Source organism: Anoplolepis gracilipes, chromosome 1 (assembly GCF_047496725.1).
Source record: "Anoplolepis gracilipes chromosome 1, ASM4749672v1, whole genome shotgun sequence".
Taxonomy (NCBI): Eukaryota; Metazoa; Arthropoda; class Insecta; order Hymenoptera; family Formicidae; genus Anoplolepis; species Anoplolepis gracilipes.
In genome coordinates, this window is record NC_132970.1 from 5,049,067 (window position 1) to 5,066,861 (window position 17,795).

At 30.0% G+C, this 17,795-nt stretch overlaps 5 protein-coding genes across 6 annotated transcripts in view; 2 read left to right on the plus strand and 3 right to left on the minus strand.

Moving 5' to 3' along the window:
* The window catches only part of Atp8b (ATPase phospholipid transporting 8B), a 51,734-nt gene extending 44,333 nt beyond the window's left edge, over positions 1-7,401 (minus strand). The window contains exon 1 of the mRNA XM_072896487.1: positions 7,256-7,401. The gene's annotated coding sequence lies outside the window, so the exon portion shown is untranslated. The remainder of the gene's footprint in view (positions 1-7,255) is intronic.
* A 105-nt stretch (positions 7,402-7,506) lies between these two features.
* LOC140668033 (uncharacterized) lies at positions 7,507-9,326 on the plus strand. The gene is made up of 4 exons (XM_072896567.1): positions 7,507-7,734; positions 7,860-8,653; positions 8,733-8,969; positions 9,046-9,326. Exons 1-4 carry the CDS (start codon positions 7,669-7,671, stop codon positions 9,257-9,259), a joined length of 1,311 nt encoding a protein of 436 aa, XP_072752668.1. The 5' UTR covers positions 7,507-7,668; the 3' UTR covers positions 9,260-9,326.
* A 93-nt stretch (positions 9,327-9,419) lies between these two features.
* Mus301 (mutagen-sensitive 301) lies at positions 9,420-14,071 on the minus strand. 2 transcript variants are annotated; one of them, XM_072896519.1, is made up of 15 exons: positions 13,291-14,071; positions 13,033-13,208; positions 12,759-12,935; positions 12,579-12,678; positions 12,320-12,516; positions 12,096-12,241; positions 11,756-11,990; positions 11,545-11,685; positions 11,047-11,458; positions 10,817-10,974; positions 10,620-10,715; positions 10,375-10,548; positions 10,175-10,288; positions 9,925-10,059; positions 9,420-9,853 (listed from the first exon to the last, which is right to left on the minus strand). In XM_072896519.1, exons 1-15 carry the CDS (start codon positions 14,069-14,071, stop codon positions 9,764-9,766), a joined length of 3,132 nt encoding a protein of 1,043 aa, XP_072752620.1. In that variant the 3' UTR covers positions 9,420-9,763. The 2 variants fall into 2 exon arrangements, 1 of the variants encoding a protein (XP_072752620.1); XR_012047105.1 differs by having other exon boundaries at positions 9,737-9,853; positions 9,925-10,054.
* Noa36 (zinc finger protein 330 homolog Noa36) lies at positions 13,817-16,496 on the plus strand. The gene is made up of 7 exons (XM_072896595.1): positions 13,817-13,919; positions 14,364-14,489; positions 14,582-14,756; positions 14,875-15,102; positions 15,220-15,384; positions 15,465-15,539; positions 15,654-16,496. The coding sequence occupies exons 2-7, from the start codon at positions 14,370-14,372 to the stop codon at positions 15,872-15,874; spliced, it is 984 nt and encodes a 327-aa protein (XP_072752696.1). The 5' UTR covers positions 13,817-13,919; positions 14,364-14,369; the 3' UTR covers positions 15,875-16,496.
* Spase22-23 (Signal peptidase complex subunit Spase22-23) lies at positions 16,276-17,698 on the minus strand. The gene is made up of 5 exons (XM_072896609.1): positions 17,393-17,698; positions 17,077-17,152; positions 16,729-16,815; positions 16,541-16,644; positions 16,276-16,405 (listed from the first exon to the last, which is right to left on the minus strand). Exons 1-5 carry the CDS (start codon positions 17,533-17,535, stop codon positions 16,276-16,278), a joined length of 540 nt encoding a protein of 179 aa, XP_072752710.1. The 5' UTR covers positions 17,536-17,698.
* Between the last annotated feature and the right edge of the window lie 97 nt (positions 17,699-17,795).

The following is a 17,795-nucleotide window of genomic DNA, read 5'->3' on the forward strand; positions in this document are numbered from 1 at the left end:
ATCGCAAGAGCTCCAGTCGACTGCTTGATTAATTGATTGAGACTAATGATACCAATCGTGTATATCCAAGCAAAGAATACATCATCCGAGTGCGTGTGCACTAAGAACGTACCGGTTATGAAAGTCTACGTTTATAGGATAGGAATACTTTCACTATTAAAATACTAGATATATGTATATCAATAATTACGAAATATTCAAAAGTTTACAACTAATGCAAAAAATAAATAATAAATTTACAATAAATAATGTAATATTATTTATTTAATAATATTTATTGTAACAATTAAAATTGAACAAATAAATTAAACAAATTAATTAATAAATAGATATAACAACGTAAAAAAATTCATAAAAAATGAATAAAAATAAAATTATTTCACATCGTTACATCGTTACATCTAACTCTCTCTCTCTCTCTCTCTCTCTCTCTCTCTCTCTCTCTCTCTCTCTCTCTCTCTCTCTCTCTCTCTCTCTCTCTCTCTCTCTCTCTCTCCCTCTCCCTCTCCCTCTCCCTCTCCCTCTCCCTCTCCCTCTCCCTCTCCCTCTCCCTCTCCCTCTCCCTCTCCCTCTCCCTCTCCCTCTCCCTCTCCCTCTCCCTCTCCCTCTCCCTCTCCCTCTCCCTCTCCCTCTCCCTCTCCCTCTCCCTCTCCCTCTCCCTCTCCCTCTCCCTCTCCCTCTCCCTCTCCCTCTCCCTCTCCCTCTCCCTCTCCCTCTCCCTCTCCCTCTCCCTCTCCCTCTCCCTCTCTCTCTCTCCCTCTCTCTCTCTCTCTCTCTCTCTCTCTCTCTCTCTCTCTCTCTCTCTCTCTCTCTCTCTCTCTCTCTGTTTATAATTATTTTATTTATCTAATTATTTACAATAAACAATATTACATAATTTAATTAATAGCGAAAGAAAAATTATACTAGTAACATAAATTAATAATCTTAATAACCAAAGAAAAATTTTACGAGCATACTGATGACATCTTCATGTATACACAAACACACAAACACACACACAAAGCATAGTATTATTGCGCTTTACTCTACTGACGTCTCGGTAGTAACTTGTATTGTGTAGTTAATAATAGATTTCATCTCGGTTTCATTATCATAAATGAAACGTTTATCGATGCGCATGCCACGCGAATTTAATAAGTCTTAAGATGATGTATCGTGAGATCAACAACTTGATAGTCCTAGATAATATCATAGTTATTCATCATAAAAAATCGAAGTTAATTTAAAAATTTTTTTCCACAAGGTAACACGAGTCGTCCTTTTCTACAATCATTGTACAATATATGAGACATCATTCGCAATCTTTGAAACGTATACGATATGTATTCTCTCTTAAATGAAAGGTTCAATATTTTTACCATATTTTTAATCCAAAAATATGATTTATCTAAATAAAAATCAAGAGATATACTACGAGAAAAATATCACTTATTTATGAGCTACATATTTTTATTTAAAATTCTTCGATATTTTTCTTGCGGAAAAAATCAACTTAAAATTCATTCAAATACAAATGTTGTTCGCTTCTGCACACTATATAATTGATGACGGTTACGTAAAGAGGACAATGCAAGATCGCGACCACGAGTCGAATTAAAAGTTCGCGACATTGAAATTGGTAGAATAATGCAGTTCGTCACATCGATGCAAGTTTCACGCGTTCTACGTCATGAACATTCATTGAGTCGTTACATTATTCGTTCAATACGTAACGACAAACACGTTACATACGCATCCTGTCTCTATGTAACCACATTTTACGACTATGTGACTAGTCGATGATTCGATCTGACAAATACTTAAACAACTATGAAATAAGAAAAAACAAAATCTGTAATCATTAAATGCAAGTAATTCCAATATAAAATTACAATTGTATGTTTCATATTATTACAATGTGTTGTTTAAAGAATTTTGCTATTAATTGCTATTTTCTAATGACATAATTGAAAATTCAATTATAACAGTTAAATGTAAAAAAAGTACATTTCATATTAAACCATTTCCATATCGTGACAAGTATAGCATCAAGAACTTTTAAAAATGTCCTTGAAAATAAAGCTATTCTTTTAAAATTATTCTTACATTTAACAAACTACGTATTACGCGTTGGTTAAGAATATTTGTATTTATCTAACAACTGTAATATGTATGAAGAGATTATCAAACGATTACTGACCTACAAAGCAAGTAAAAATTAAAAAAAAATATTTTTCTTAAATAAAGAGTAATAAATTTTCGTAAATAAAGAGTATTATAACGCCATATTAACTCTAACTTTTTCCGCTTTAAACTAAAACCGCTCTTACGCTGTCTGATAAACAGAAACAATTAATATAAATTTTTTTTTTTCTAACGACCGTTTCATAAGGAGCAATTACACAATTGTTAAATTACGTACGATGTTCCCACATAAAAAATAAGTCAATAAAGTCAGTGCTTAGTAGTCGAATGAAAAATACATCGCGAGTTAAGTTCTGTAGCAGACACTTTTGTTCGTCTCTTCGACCTTTTAATGATGGTCAAGGCCGATGGTAGACATGAGAAAGTGATTGAACTACGTCACAGCAAACGATTGAGCGCTTCTTGAGTACGACATTTCGTCATTCCTTTAACTCAAGTACGAAAGTACATATGACACAAACGTTAGATCTTTCATATTACTAAACGAAAAGAAAAACACTAAATAATCAAATAATTGTTATTAATAAAAAAAAGAAATAAAAATTTAAAAAAGTATAGCGTGATAAAAACATTTTTAATAATTATTAAAATATAGCATATAATTCTTCAAGTTAATTGTGAAAAGAAAATTATGATCAAATATTAGCATTCAGATTATTGTTAATTATTATTATTTTGCATACAACGTACATCGTAGATTTAACAAATTTAGACGAGGAAGATTAAACTTCGCATTCGACAATTTTCAAGAATATGACGACATTCGAGCAACTTTCGATATTTAAGCACGCTTGACAAATTCGTAAATCAACTTCCGCGGCAGATATAAATCAGATAACTGGCAACTCGTAATTTCGTTCCTCGAAAATGTAAACACGCGTTTTATGCTCGTTACGCTGCAAATCAAATCGCGGCCTTCATATTTCTGATTAGCATACGAAACATAAACGTTGTTGTTCTATTGTGTATAAAATCTCCAGAATATCAGCTAATCTCGATTAATTAATCATTCAAGCTTCATGACAAAATAGTTTACGAAATCTGACTTTTCTTAAAGATGTCAAAGCCGCTCTAGATAAACGTTACTGTTATGATATTGCTTCTGATTAATTTTGTGAATTTAAAAAAAATTACTTTATCTAATAACTAATAATATATAATATTAACTAATAATATATAATAAATTAAGAAAATAGATTGATAATAACTAAATAAAAAAAGAAGTTAAATAAAGAAGATTTATATTTTGCTCGGAAGTAATAACAGAGAAAGAGAGAGACAGTATTCTACTTACAGAACCATTAGAACAATTTGTGGTAAGGGTCACTAGTAATCAACTTTATCGCGAACATGTCAACAACTTTGTCTAATAGTGATTATGTCTGAGTATATAATAAGACAGTTGTAAAGACCCGACGATATTATGTAATGTTCTTAAAGCAAAAAATGGGGCATATAGCACAAATGTACACGATTTTTTTTTCCTGAAGAATTTGTTGACAAGCGAAAGCCGTGCGAAAGCGACAGAGGGGATATAGGTATGCCTGCGAATTTCACCCCTGCGCACAAGTACTAGAAACGCATTCATTATTCAAGAACGCCAGGGGTGAAGGGAATCGATGTGTATGACCTAAAGCTGTCTGTGCGATCGTTAAGCACGATAACCAAAGACGACGAAGTATGTACTTTTTTAACGTTGCGAGTAACAATCGAAGAGATTAGTTATTTAAGCCTTGTTTCCTAAAGACGTATAATACACGCATTGACTTGAAATGCAATAAAATGAAAAAATTCCCCAATCAATAAATGATAACATAGAAGAATCACGTAAGAAATAATCTTCGAAATCTCTTGTAAACATATTATGTAAATAATAAACAATATACATGTATATACAATGCATAAAATTATAAATTAAAAAATTATATATAATTATTATATTAATTATAATATATTTAAAAAATTAATGCAATTTTTAAATAAAAAAATATATTTAAAAAACGGTTTATAAAGAGAGTAATCTTCTGTAAGTATACAAGAGTTACTAGCTGTTAAACAGATCGACGACTGTTTGCAAGCGCCAATTGGGATCTTATTCTTCGAAACACTTATCGTTATTTGTACTGTGATTATTCACCTGGCGACAACAAAGAAGTGCCTTGTCATCGAAAAAAGCACATTCGATTCAATTCGCGAACGGAAATACGTTTATATACTATCACGAGACGACAGAGATTGCACGTCGGATTTGCATAAGCACGAGACATATCCTCGACTTGGCGAGAATGCACGTGACGCCGACGAGTCCGAGATCGTATGGTCCCTACTGAGCTGAGCAAATAATTTCTGCGCGAAACGAATTGAGGACGCTTTCGGATTTCGGAATAATTAAACACCGACCGAAAATCATTTGTGAAAGTGAACATCGTCTCTTGTAAGTATATTAAGTTATCTAAGCTAAATTATCAGTACATATAAATTATATAAAAATTATTTAAAATTATATGAAAATTATTTGCTAAATTTTTGCTACTTATTAATTTTTTACTTTTAGTTATGTATACGCTATTTTGACTTTTTAAAGCAAAAAATAGGAAAAAATTAGCAAATAATTTTAATATCTAATTTATATTCTGATAATTTAGCTTATTCTTAAATAGCTTAATATATCTACGTCGCATATATGATCCATTCTGCACGAAAATTTTCGAAAATATCAATATTAACACAATATTTATCAAACACATACATATGTAAATTTATCTGTACATATGTAAATGCATCTGCGTTCATATTTAATCGAGTATTTTATATGATTATTCTATTAAATTTATTATATTATTTTGAATATATAATTAGTATTATGTTATTTTGACTCAACCGAAAATTGTAAAATCTTAATCACGGTTGCCACACGTGTCATTTTTTATATGTAGTTCTTAACTTATACGCAGAAAGAGTCTCGAATTTAATAAAGTATTAATATACGACGTTAAAATTATGAAAATATTAGAAATCGAAAACTAATAACGTTAAGTGCTTGATACTTTACGAAATACCATCCATACATACCAGTAACATCATTAATCAAAACACACGCACGCCAATCCGCTGTTCACCATTTATCAATTTGTTTTTGCTAAAGGGTGTCGACGCGACACTTGCTTTTGAGGTGCAATCAATGGTGATCCTTAGCATTGGCCTGAGTATTAACTAGCTGGCAGACGAGCGCAACGAGAAGTCACGATATATCAACTTACGTCATTCGTGAACGAACAAGAGTGTGGCGACTCGCGATACGAAGAACACAACACGACTTTTCCTGAAGAAGCGATTATATCACTCTTTAAAAAGAAATGTCTCAAGTCAATTTTTGAAAGAACACACACGCGTGCAATATTCAATTAAATTTACAAAATCTTACGTTAAAATTATTTCCGATTATTTTATAAACATTAAATAATGAATGCAAAATTATCATTGCTTGACAAAATGTTTGAATATCACGAATGCACAAAACAGAAGAGAAATTAAAAAGGATCGCAATCTTATACAATACTATAGTACATATCGTTACGGTTGAAAAAGAAAAAAAATGTTGAATTTGAAAAGAGCACATCATGCATTCGTATTTTTCCAAGTGGATTACACACACAAACCACGTATAGATGTAACCATGAAAATAGAATTCCTTTATTTCCCACAGGAATGTCGCGTTCATTCTAGTTGCGAATATCGTGAACCGCATAGTGTCAATCGCCATCTTATACAAAATTCATAACTTGCAATTTAGAAAAAATTGAATTTGGACACTATATATAATAATGCATTTCTTATGAAATATGTTTTCCTTTATTATTTCATATTAACAATGGCACTATCTAATAATTGCATTCCTATCATAAATACGTACGAAATTTGAGATCAACGCGTTTTCATTACTGCGATTTTTCACGCGATATGCACCTTAACATTGTCGCAATTTCTTATTAATCTCTTATTTATATGTATATACATATATTCACTCATTCATCTCTCTTTTTGCTCACGAAAAATCGTCCACAATTTCGAATCTGCTCATTGACGTGTCGCGCATCTGTAGCGCGAACTTTACGATATATATGTATAAACATACGAATATACATATAGGCTGTGTTCTGAAATTTATTGCAAATACTGAAAATCTATAAATCACGTTACGTTATATCATAAATATTATAAATTTTCAGTACTGATAAATAATGAATTTCGAAACACAACCTTAATAGACTTAACAAAGCGCAAAGTTTTTAATCTTGGATAAATTTAAGTTCGATAAACGAGATTAAACACTGTTTCTCGAAAATGTTCTTGATACTTTGATCTAAATAATAAATGTAATTTTTTAACACAATCCATCGGATTTTTTACACGCGCATACATCAGTGTCGAATATCAATCGGTGAGGAATTATCGAATTTCAAACTTTCGCGACAACGTGGGTTTCGCAACGAGAATCGTTTGCCGGATGGTTTCTTAGTACGAAAAACCTGTTGCTTCGGCAGCCACGCGAGTCACCGCGCGTCGCTTACACGTCGTCGCCGCCGGCGTAAAAAGCGGCGGCCAGGTTCGCGAGAATCATGAAATCGCGGATGGGCCCAACCCACGGCGAAGGTGAGTGTAATATAGAGCGGGTGGTCTCGCTCTCGAATTCGCGGAAAGTACGCGTGACGTCGGCGTCACTTTTACCCGCTCCCATGTGCACATACACACACACATATATATGTATATATATATATATATATATACATATATATAAAAAATATATATTGTAATATATACGCTCGAATACGAGCGTATTCAACACCGAGGCCTCAACACCTGTTAACATCGCGACGAAACGTTGACAGTGACGGCATGACACAAAACACGCGAAAAGCGCATAGACCGCTAGACAGCTTTTTTTCTCTAGCCGAAAACGCGAACGCGGCCATCGACGATCATGCGCGTGACATAATCGCGCAAACGCCGGTTACGGATACGATATTGCATATTTAACAAGTACGTTGTCACATAAGCGTGCACTTACCGTGAACGGCTAGTCCCGCTTGCAACACGGACGACCGCACTTGGCGAACACAGCGAGAACGACATCACCCGCATACCACACCGGACCGGCCATATTGTTTACTGAAAAGATATTCGACACCACTGCCTGCGCTCGCCTCCGGCAAACTAGCTACCGTAGCGTCATCTTATTGACAGCGGAAAGAAATATAATCGACATGAAGTTAATCTCGCTCACATGGTATTATCATGTGACGATAATATATGAGATTTAATTTGTGATTTAACTTTTATCGTTTACCCGTCGAGCAATATATTGATACATACTTGCACGTGTGTGTTTTTCGGATTTTACCTATGCATTTCATAATCGCGCTTTGCGACTGTCGCGTGTAGTATTCTGTTGAAAGGTTTATGTTTATTTTTTAACAAACAATGGGGAAAAAAGTTAAAACAGTTTCTCAGGAAAAAAAAACTGCGCTGAAAAGAACACAATCCGAGGTAACACATACAACACAATTTCTAATATAATTTTTTAAATAATATAATGCTTAATAAAGGACTCTATTTTATATTATTTATATTAGTTTCAAGTAAAAAAATAAAATTTTCTCTTTTCATTACAGAAACAAAGAAAAAGAAAAAGTAATAAAAGACCATTAAATAGCATATATAAAAGTGAGTTAATGAAATCATATGCATCTAATGAAATAGATATACTTACAAACACACAAAATAAGAAAAAGAAAAAGGAACATAATTCTAAGAATAAAGTGGCAAAAAATATAGAAAAACCAAATAATTCGATAAAATATTTAAACGATAATAATAAAATAATAAAAGTATTTCAGAAAACACAAAATAATTTAGACAGTAAAATAAAATACAAAAAGAGAAATGAAAGACAAAATCAAAATGTGAAACCTAGTCGGACAAAAAATAATATTGCAAAAACTAATGCTTTTATAGTAAAAAGTAATAAAAAATTACAAATGTCTGCAAAAAAATCAAATATTGAATATAATAAAACAAAAATTCAAAATATTAAGAAAAAGAGTGAAAAGAAAATGAAGCAGATATCTAGCAAAACAGAGACACAGCAAATAAAATCTGACAAAATATTAAAACTGAACAAACATAAAATAAATTTGAAACGATTAAAAAAAATGCTTGCCGATAAACCCAAGGCAAAAGAGATTGTACAGCCACTTACATTAAGAGATAGAATGATGACGCAATTAAGAGCATCTAGATTTAGATTTATAAATGAAACATTATACAACAATGAAAGTTCACAATCTAAACGATATTTCAAAGAAGATCCTGGTGCTTTCAAAGCTTATCATGATGGATATAAACAGCAACTTGAACAATGGCCACTAAATCCACTAGATGTCATAATATCATCAATTAAAAAAATGTTTGTATTATATGCTTTCCTAAAAAATTGTTTTTATATTTTATAAAACTTGTGAACACTATAATCATAATAATTATAGGCCAACAGACAATGTGATTGCCGATTTTGGATGTGGTGAAGCACTACTTGCTGCTTCTGTTCCTCATCAAGTACATTCGTTTGATTTCATTGCTGTAAATGACAGAGTAAAAGCTTGTGATATGGCTCATACTCCATTATTAACGAACAGCATCCACGTTGTTGTGTTTTGCTTGTCTTTAATGGGATCTAATCTCTCTGATTATATAATTGAAGCTAACAGAGTTCTTAGAAACAAGTAAGTAATAACAATATTCTTAAGATAATAATAATAATAATATAAAAAATTAATGCTTTTGTTTCAATAAATTTAGTGGTATTTTAAAAATAGCCGAAGTAGAAAGCAGATTTGAGGATGTGACAGGTTTTATAAAATTATTAACAAACTATGGTTTCAAAAATACATGGAAAGACTTGTCCCATGACTTATTTTATTTCATGGACTTCAAAAAAGAAGAAGATACATATATGAAAAAGAAAAATCTCCCTTTAATTACATTAAAACCATGCTTGTATAAAAAAAGATAAAATTTTATTATATTATTGAATAATTTTTATATACATATATATAAAATAAAATTTTCCTCTGCATAAATTTATATATCTATATTACACAACAAATTGTTCCATACCATATGTTGATATATTACTATTTTTTGAAGTATATATCAAACATTTGTTGGATGATTACTCTATGTGCCTGCTTAAACAATGTGCTATTCTTTAAAGCACACTGGTCCATTAGGCACAAATTATAAGCATAAAGTTGATGTTTATAATATTATGTATTATTTATAACAAGTGTTATGAATATATAATTTATAAAAAATTAATTTATTTTATTTCTTAATTGCATATATATATATATTCAATGATTTTTGTTACATAAAATATATTGTCAACACAATTTTAATAACAAACTTATTCATTTTTGTTCATATTTGTCAAATTCGTGAAATTAAATATTCACACGATTTAAAGTTTTGGAATAAATATTTTTTTAAAGTTATTAATAATTATTATATACAAAATTTATAGATCTATTATCTGACTCATATGTATACCATCTAGAACGTCTTCCCACTCATCTTTTAAATCTTCTGCTCTTTGCAATATTAAAAGCTGAAATTTATTATGAGTAACACAAAATTGAATATTTTTATTAATAAGTTATCAGTTATATAATGACTTACTTTAGCTGCAGCAATAATTTGTATGATCATTTTATTACTTAAATATGGTATTTTTTCCTTTATTTCTCTTGCATCAGCTTTTACTATAGATTGTAAATTTCGATAACCAGCCTTATACAATTGGCGAGCTCTACCCTACAACAAAATATGTGTAAAAATAGATGCATATATACAATTTTATTTTTAATTATTTTAATATTTAAAATAGGAGAAATATATAAATAACTAAAATAGTAATTAACTCTCTTACTATTTTAACTGAAGGAAGTTCCATCAATGTTTCTAACTCTGATGGACAACAATAAGATAACTTTTTACTGAATGTATTCAACATTTCAGTAAATGCCCAAAACTCGGGTAGTTCCTATAAAATAATTTTAATATATAAGATGTTTTTTTCCTATCATATCTTTATTATCAGGATAATTTTGTAATAAATCATTTGTTTACCTGGCAAAATCTTACTACAGAAGATGCAAACATTGAGACTGCATTTAGAAGATTTTGTATAACACCTCTATTAACTTGATATTTCTCAGCGACAGAATAAACTGAATGATGATTCCACAATTCATGTACTATTAAGGTCACATAAAATCTGTGAGCCACTCTCTTCTCAACAGACTATAATCAAATTTTTTTTTAATAAAGTGCAATACTGAAATGTAATTTAAATTATTTAACAAGTAATTTACCTTAGGCATTATACCGTCACGTAATTTATTTGCTGTAGCTTCCGTTATTCCCAAAAGCCGAGCTACTTGCATTTGACTTTCACTCAAATCCATTATCTTAAATAACAATGCAAGGCACATATATAATACTGATGATGCATATAATATTTGTAATGTATATATTTTAATATATAAAACCACACAAACAATATCATTACCACATTATAATAAATATTGCCAATGGGAGTGATTTGTGATACAATGTCATAAGGTGTAACAAGATATAAGAGATGAAGATTATCAATTAAAATTAAATGCTTTTGAGCTGTTTTTAAATCCTCATACAAAATGTATGCAGTTTTTAAATCAATTGGTCCTATAATGAATATAAAAATATAAAATGTTATAAAAACACAAATATGCAAAATTAATGAAAATCTACTCTCACCTTTCATTGCAGCTTGTCCCAAATCACAAAGTTGAAACTCAGTTTCACTAGTAAAAGCGATCGTTTTTATTCCTTTTTTGACTGATGATTTTTCCATGTGCATTGGTTCTTGAGATGGAATGACAACAGTTACATTAGAATTACCAATATTACGACCTTTACTTTTTACTTTTATCACGCTACATTTTAATAACGCCGTTATCGTTTCGTCTGTGATTGCTCTCATATTAACGCCTATTTTATTTTGTTGAATATTAAGTAAAGTTGCAGCTGCCAATTTATGCAATTCAGACCTAGTTGTTGCCATATTTAATTGTATTGCACTCAAAATTAAATTGTTGATCCCTCTATCGTTTTCTATATACAAACTACTCAATGAATCATCCATTTGAGAGATCAAGAGATCTTTCACCTGTGACATAAATCATTAGTTCTTAAGCGGTGAATAATTAAAATCGATTATATCATTTTAAGTATTTTTTTTACAAAAATTTTTACTTTACTCATCTCAGATCTTTTGCAAATAAGTATACTTTCTCCTAAAACTCCCATACCAGCGCGACCAGCCCGGCCAATCATTTGTTTATATCTACTTAAATTCAAGAACTGATTACCAATATAAGGACTACGTAATATGACCTAAAAGATAATATTATGAGCAACCATAATAATGACATTAGATGCATTTTATATTATTTTGATGAATTACCCTTCTTGCTGGCAAATTGACACCAGCTGCTAAAGTTGATGTGCAACATATTACACATAGAGTACCTTCTCTAAAAGCATCTTCTAACAAACGTCGTTCTTCGGATGTAAGACCAGAGTGATGATAAGCGATACCATATTTGACAGTTTTGCGCAAAATAGGGCATAAATCTTCTTCAGTCTTAAGCGCATCTAACAAAGTTCTTTTTTTTTCTACTTTGTAATTACTCAAACTTCTAAAACGATAATTTTGACGTTCACAATATAATCTTGTATATAATTAATACATTTTTCTTGTAAATAATATTTAAAATAAGTAAAATTGAGAAACAATGTCTTACTTAGGCAAAACTTTAACTAATAGTAAAGCCACGTTTTCGCAGTTTTTTCGACTTGAGCAGAATATAAGACATGAATCATTTGGTATTACTTCCATTACCAACCCTCCAATTCTATCTGGATCTAGCATTGCTATATCATCTGAGTACTTTATAACAGAAGTATTAATTTATTATTTAATATATTATCTATTATACACAAAGTAAATAAAATATAATGAAATCACCTTGTAATCATTGCTGTTTATATGTACTAATAATTCTTCTTTACTCAAATTGACTACCCAGGTATCATTCTCACATTTCACATACTCCGTTATTTTAACTGGGCGAAAATTTTGCGAATACGTGTCTGCATTAAGAAATTGTGCAACTTCCTTTAAGTTACCTATTGTTGCACTCATTCCAATCAAACGTATCGTATCTAAAAAAGATAATTTTTAGGAAATATCTCCTATATAATTTTATTTAAATGTTTGTAATTACCACTAAAGAACATTATCTTTGTAAGAAGTCCTTCTAATGTAGCACCTCTTCCTCCAGACTCTCCAAGTAAATGTAACTCATCAATGACTATAATACCAATCTAAAATAAATTTTTTGCACATTAGATTTTTATTTAACTATATATAATTGTGGTAATTAACTAATAATATTTCAACTGACCTCAGCTAAGCGGTTTGTTTCTATTAAACTATTTATAAGTCCCAAAGCTTTTTCTATGGTACATATGTAGATGCTATTTTTTCTCCGCCGTTTAATTGGTGGATAACGTCCTTTTGTACCAGCATATTCCTCAATTAGAAAACCTAATTTTAATGCTAATATAGCCATTGATTGAACCTATATATAAATATAAATTTATGAGCTCAATTAATTATATATTATATAAGATCTTACATAAATGTATTCTGTGATATGTTACTTTAAAATATCATACCTTTTCCTGCACCAAAGCCACATATGGCAGTATGAAAATTGTATTTTTCTTATTGCATATAATTTCCCTGAACATTAATATCTCTGCAACTAAAGTTTTGCCACCACTTGTTGGTAGAGCATAAATTAAATTTTTTTTAGTTCTAATAGCTAATTTTAAACATTCATCTTGCCATTCTGTGTCAAAAAATAATTAAATAAATTTATATTTTCATACAAATACATTAAAATTTTATCAATTTATACAATTGCAACTTACGATATAATTCATAAATGCCTTTAACTTCTTGAATCAATTTTTTGACAGTATGTGGTAAGTCATAAAATAAAGAACACTCTGTGGAACTATTTTCATTTTTTGTCATTTTTGATTGTAATTCAATATTTCTTAAACATAATTGTTTTCTTGGTTTTGTGTATTTTATATTTAAACTTCTAGATCTTGATTTTAAAATTGGTGATTTATTATCATCTTCCTTAGAAAGACCATCATTCAAAGTATCATCAAAATTTGTGATATATAAATATGATATATTAGCCAATTTATCTTGGCATGATATATTTTTATTCCCTTCATCTAAAGAACTTTTTTCTTTGATTGAATTTTTCTTTCGTTGAATGCTTTGATCTTTGACATTAGATAATTCAGAATTTGTCTCTTCTTCACAAAATGTATCAAATATATCAAAATTACTAATATTATTACAATCTTCTACAATCATTTCTTTTTCATCCTGCAATTCGAACTGAGCAAATACTTGATTCATTAATGATTCATCTTGCCATTCATTTATGTTGGGAGATACATTTGATGGAACAGTTGAAGTTTTAGTATCTTGCGTCCGCTCTTGTGCTGAGATATTGTGTTTCTGAGAAGGATCGTAGCAGGTATGCAGAGCAACTAAGTTATTGTCAGGTTCTATATTACACAATAATGTGTTATCTAATAATAACAGAGATTCAACGGGGTGCGGTGATTTTTGTCTCGTGTCATTTTCCAAAACTATTTCACGGTTTTTCTTACCATCTGACACTTCCATTAGACAGATCAGCTTTAAAAGAGCTAATTTTCGTAAATTAAATAATCTGCACTTTACAAATAACTGTTAAATTGCAAAAAATTTTATCGAACAATTGTTGTTCAATTCAATTCTACAACGCGAGCCATTACAAACCGCCAAAATCGCAATACTGCTTATTCGTAATTCGTACTGATGTGTGATGTGTGTTCAAAACCGTAACCTCTCATCTCTCATTGTCAGACATATGATTTGCACGAGTCAACAGTATCGTAAGTAGAGTTTAACATCGAAAATTAACGTGTTTTAATAGGACAAAATGCCAAAAAAGAAAACTGGTCAGAGAAAGAAAGCCGAGAAGCAAAAACTTCGGCAGAAAGAAATCAGAGCTGCTAAGGAGCAAGTAGACTTGGCAAAATTTCCTTGCAACTCTGTAATGGTAAATTTTTGTCGATATTATATATGCAGAAAATATAATCTAAAAATATTATACATCTAATATAACGATTACATTCATGCTATATGTATCAGGAATGCGACAAATGTAATAAAAAGCAAAAGAGCCGAGCCTTCTGCTACTTTTGTCAGAGTCTGCAACGTTTGCCCATGTGCGCACATTGTGGCAAAATAAAATGCATGTTAAAAACAGGAGACTGTGTAGTACGTCATCCTGGCATCTTCACCACAGGATTAGGAATGGTGGCAAGTAAATCTATATTTTTGTCAAATTAAAACATCAATAAAAGCATTACTTCAAGTATAGCATTTATATATAACAATATATAATAGTGTAATATAGTTTTATAATTCATTGTTTTAGGGAGCTATATGTGATTATTGTGAAGCTTGGGTTTGCCATGGAAGACGTTGTCTGACCTCTCATGCTTGCGTTTGTCCACTGATGGATGCTGTTTGTCAGGAATGTGAGAGAGGAGTTTGGGATCACGGTGGAAGGATATTCAAGTGCTCATTCTGTGATTGCTTTTTATGCGAAGATGATCAATTTGAGCATCAAGCATCCTGCCAAGTACTGGAAGCAGAAAGTTTTAAATGTAACAACTGCAATAAGAAATATTGCACTTTTTATTCTGAATTTAATTTGGATTATATATACACACACACATGCATGTAGATTGAATTTTAACACTCCGTACCTTTAACATTTTTAGGTCAATCATGTAATCGTTTAGGACAATACTCCTGCCTCAGATGTAAAACGTGTTATTGTGAGGATCATGTTCGGAGAAAAGGTTTTAAATATGAGAAGAATAAGCCTATTCCATGCCCAAAATGTAGCTACGAAACATCCCAGACTAAGGATTTGAGCATGTCCAGTAAGTATTGAACAGAGATTGCTTTAAATAAAGATTATATATGTTATATATATATATAATTTACTGTATGCTTTTTATAGCAAGAAGCCACAAATTTGGTAGGCAAAATCAAGGTGGTCTATCTGAATCTGATGATGAAAATGGATATGATTATGGTAAATTAAGATTTTTTATTCTAATGAAAGTTTTAAGATTTCAAAGAGTTCAATATATTTTCGTGCATATTTTTTTATATATTTATATATAAAACATATTTGTTTTTGTAATAGGAAATCAAGATTCTTGCTTTGGAACTGGTACTTATGTCAATAATGATGAAGATGAGGATGAAGATGATGATGAAGATGGAGATGATGATGATGAAGATGAAGATGAGGATGAGGATGAAAATGATGATGAAGATGGAGATGATGATGAATCAAGTGCAGATGAAAAACAGAAAGATAGTAACATACAAGATGCTTCAAATAGTAATAAAAATAAAGTTTAACACATACATATTTAATGATATATAAAATAAAAATAATTGTGAGTAAAATGTTTATTATCAGGAATTTTAACGAAAGTAGTCAGAAAAAATATAAATATCCTTGAAGAGAGAACTCAAGTATTTTGTAAAATAAAAATTAATTTACAATTTCTAGAGGTACTCATACATTTAATTAACAATTTAATAAACAATTCATACAATATTTAAATTTTATAACCCTTCAGAAAAAAGTAGTAATGCATCACAAATATAATCAGCATAATGAACAAATATATTATTGAATATAAGAAAATAGTCATGAAGAAATAAACATTACATTTATTGTACATGAAATTTACGCAACTTAAATAAAAAATCTTGTACAATCATACATATACAACATGTATACATTTAAATATATGTTATACACGTAATGTAGTATATTCAGATGGGAATGCAAAAGTATGAGAACCAAGAGAACTAATACTAGGTAATAATCCAGCATTTGGTATAATGTTCCAGGATAATGTTAATGTTATATTTTTATTTCCCCTGCAAAAACAAATATATACATATAGACAATATATTTAATATTACAAATTTATCAATGAAAATTACAAAAATATAATTTATATAACCTTTATATATTCATAATTAATCATATTTGATAAATTTTATATATTTTACCTGAGACCTTTGCCATCATCCCAAAAATAATACTTTGTGTTCATATTCTTGAAATCAAGTGCAGCATTGTCTCCACGAAGCACTATCTTATCCCATAGCACTACCTGCCAATGAAAAAATAAAAAACATTTACATAAAATAAAATTATGCAGAATATATATTGCAAATTAATAAATGTGAAAACAAACCTGATTAAACTCATTATTTGATGTCTGATATTCTGCTGTGAGGTATAAGAATAGTTGCTTAACATTCCAATTAAATAATGGAGTAAGATGTAAAGTTTTGTAAGGCAAATTAGAAATATACAAATTTAATATTACATAATATTATTCTATAAAGTTTATTAGTAGTATTGTTTTATAAAGTAAAATATAAAATAAATTTATCTTTCTTTATCAAAAATCTATATTTTTTATAAATATATAAAGCGAAAAAAATATATGTTCAAATGGATTTATATATATAAATTAAATTTTTTATTTTAAATACATAAATGTTAGAGATATTTATATAATATTGTATATGTAAAGGATATCAGTTTGTAAGTCAAAAGTTAAGTAACCCAGATCATTCTTTTCTCTCGATGCACTATAATCTGGCACGTTCTTTCTGCAAAACAAGGCACATTTATTATAGCGATTGCATTACTATACAGGATCACAAGTAGCAAACATTAATTTTCAACATATTAAAACATAGATAAGCTATGCAATGGTGTTTAAATTCAAATTATGCATATTTTATATTCTTGTAAAGCACAAGATGAGACAATATGGATCTCTTGACAGAAATGTGTGCATAATTTAATTGAGGTACAATAAAATTTTATGACATATTTATCGTACTTACACAACAACTTTAACCGTATTTAATGTTGCATTTGCTCTATAATCGATAAAAACTGTTGAAAGAAAACAGCAAAATGTGAGACAAGCCGATACACTTAACGTATATGCTAAAATAGCATTTCCACGTGTTAGAACGGTATGCATTATAATATCTTGCTATAAATGTTTATTTGTAACGTTTCTGTGAAATTAAAGCAACTTAATTGATACAGTTGTGTTTCAATAAATTTCTAACCAACACACATTGTTTTCCCTATCGGAACTCGGAACCATCGGAACTCTCAACGTCATCAGTTCAACGTTGAACGTTCAACGTGACAGATTCACCGGTTTGCGTTCGTAAATAAATCTATACAAGAGAACCGAGTATAGTCTAGTTGAAAACAGACCTAATAATTGTAATG

What these genes read in the sequence shown, in the direction of transcription:
- Noa36 (XM_072896595.1), top strand. Translation starts at nt 14,370, where the DNA reads ATGCCAAAAAAGAAAACTGGTCAGAGAAAGAAAGCCGAGAAGCAAAAA. An exon ending in TAAGGATTTGAGCATGTCCA is followed by an intron (nt 15,385 to 15,464) that starts GTAAGTATTGAA and finishes TGCTTTTTATAG; the next exon opens with CAAGAAGCCACAAATTTGGT. An exon ending in TGAAAATGGATATGATTATG is followed by an intron (nt 15,540 to 15,653) that starts GTAAATTAAGAT and finishes TTTTTGTAATAG; the next exon opens with GAAATCAAGATTCTTGCTTT.
- LOC140668033 (XM_072896567.1), top strand. Translation starts at nt 7,669, where the DNA reads ATGGGGAAAAAAGTTAAAACAGTTTCTCAGGAAAAAAAAACTGCGCTG. An exon ending in ATATCATCAATTAAAAAAAT is followed by an intron (nt 8,654 to 8,732) that starts GTTTGTATTATA and finishes TAATAATTATAG; the next exon opens with GCCAACAGACAATGTGATTG. An exon ending in AACAGAGTTCTTAGAAACAA is followed by an intron (nt 8,970 to 9,045) that starts GTAAGTAATAAC and finishes CAATAAATTTAG; the next exon opens with TGGTATTTTAAAAATAGCCG.
- Spase22-23 (XM_072896609.1), bottom strand. Translation starts at nt 17,535, where the DNA reads ATGCATACCGTTCTAACACGTGGAAATGCTATTTTAGCATATACGTTA. An exon ending in AATACGGTTAAAGTTGTTGT is followed by an intron (nt 17,153 to 17,392) that starts GTAAGTACGATA and finishes CTTGTTTTGCAG; the next exon opens with AAAGAACGTGCCAGATTATA. An exon ending in CTTTTGACTTACAAACTGAT is followed by an intron (nt 16,816 to 17,076) that starts ATCCTTTACATA and finishes AAAACTTTACAT; the next exon opens with CTTACTCCATTATTTAATTG.
- Mus301 (XM_072896519.1), bottom strand. Translation starts at nt 14,071, where the DNA reads ATGGAAGTGTCAGATGGTAAGAAAAACCGTGAAATAGTTTTGGAAAAT. An exon ending in TAAACAGCAATGATTACAAG is followed by an intron (nt 12,242 to 12,319) that starts GTGATTTCATTA and finishes TCTGTTATAAAG; the next exon opens with TACTCAGATGATATAGCAAT. An exon ending in GGGACAAGCTGCAATGAAAG is followed by an intron (nt 10,975 to 11,046) that starts GTGAGAGTAGAT and finishes TATTCATTATAG; the next exon opens with GACCAATTGATTTAAAAACT.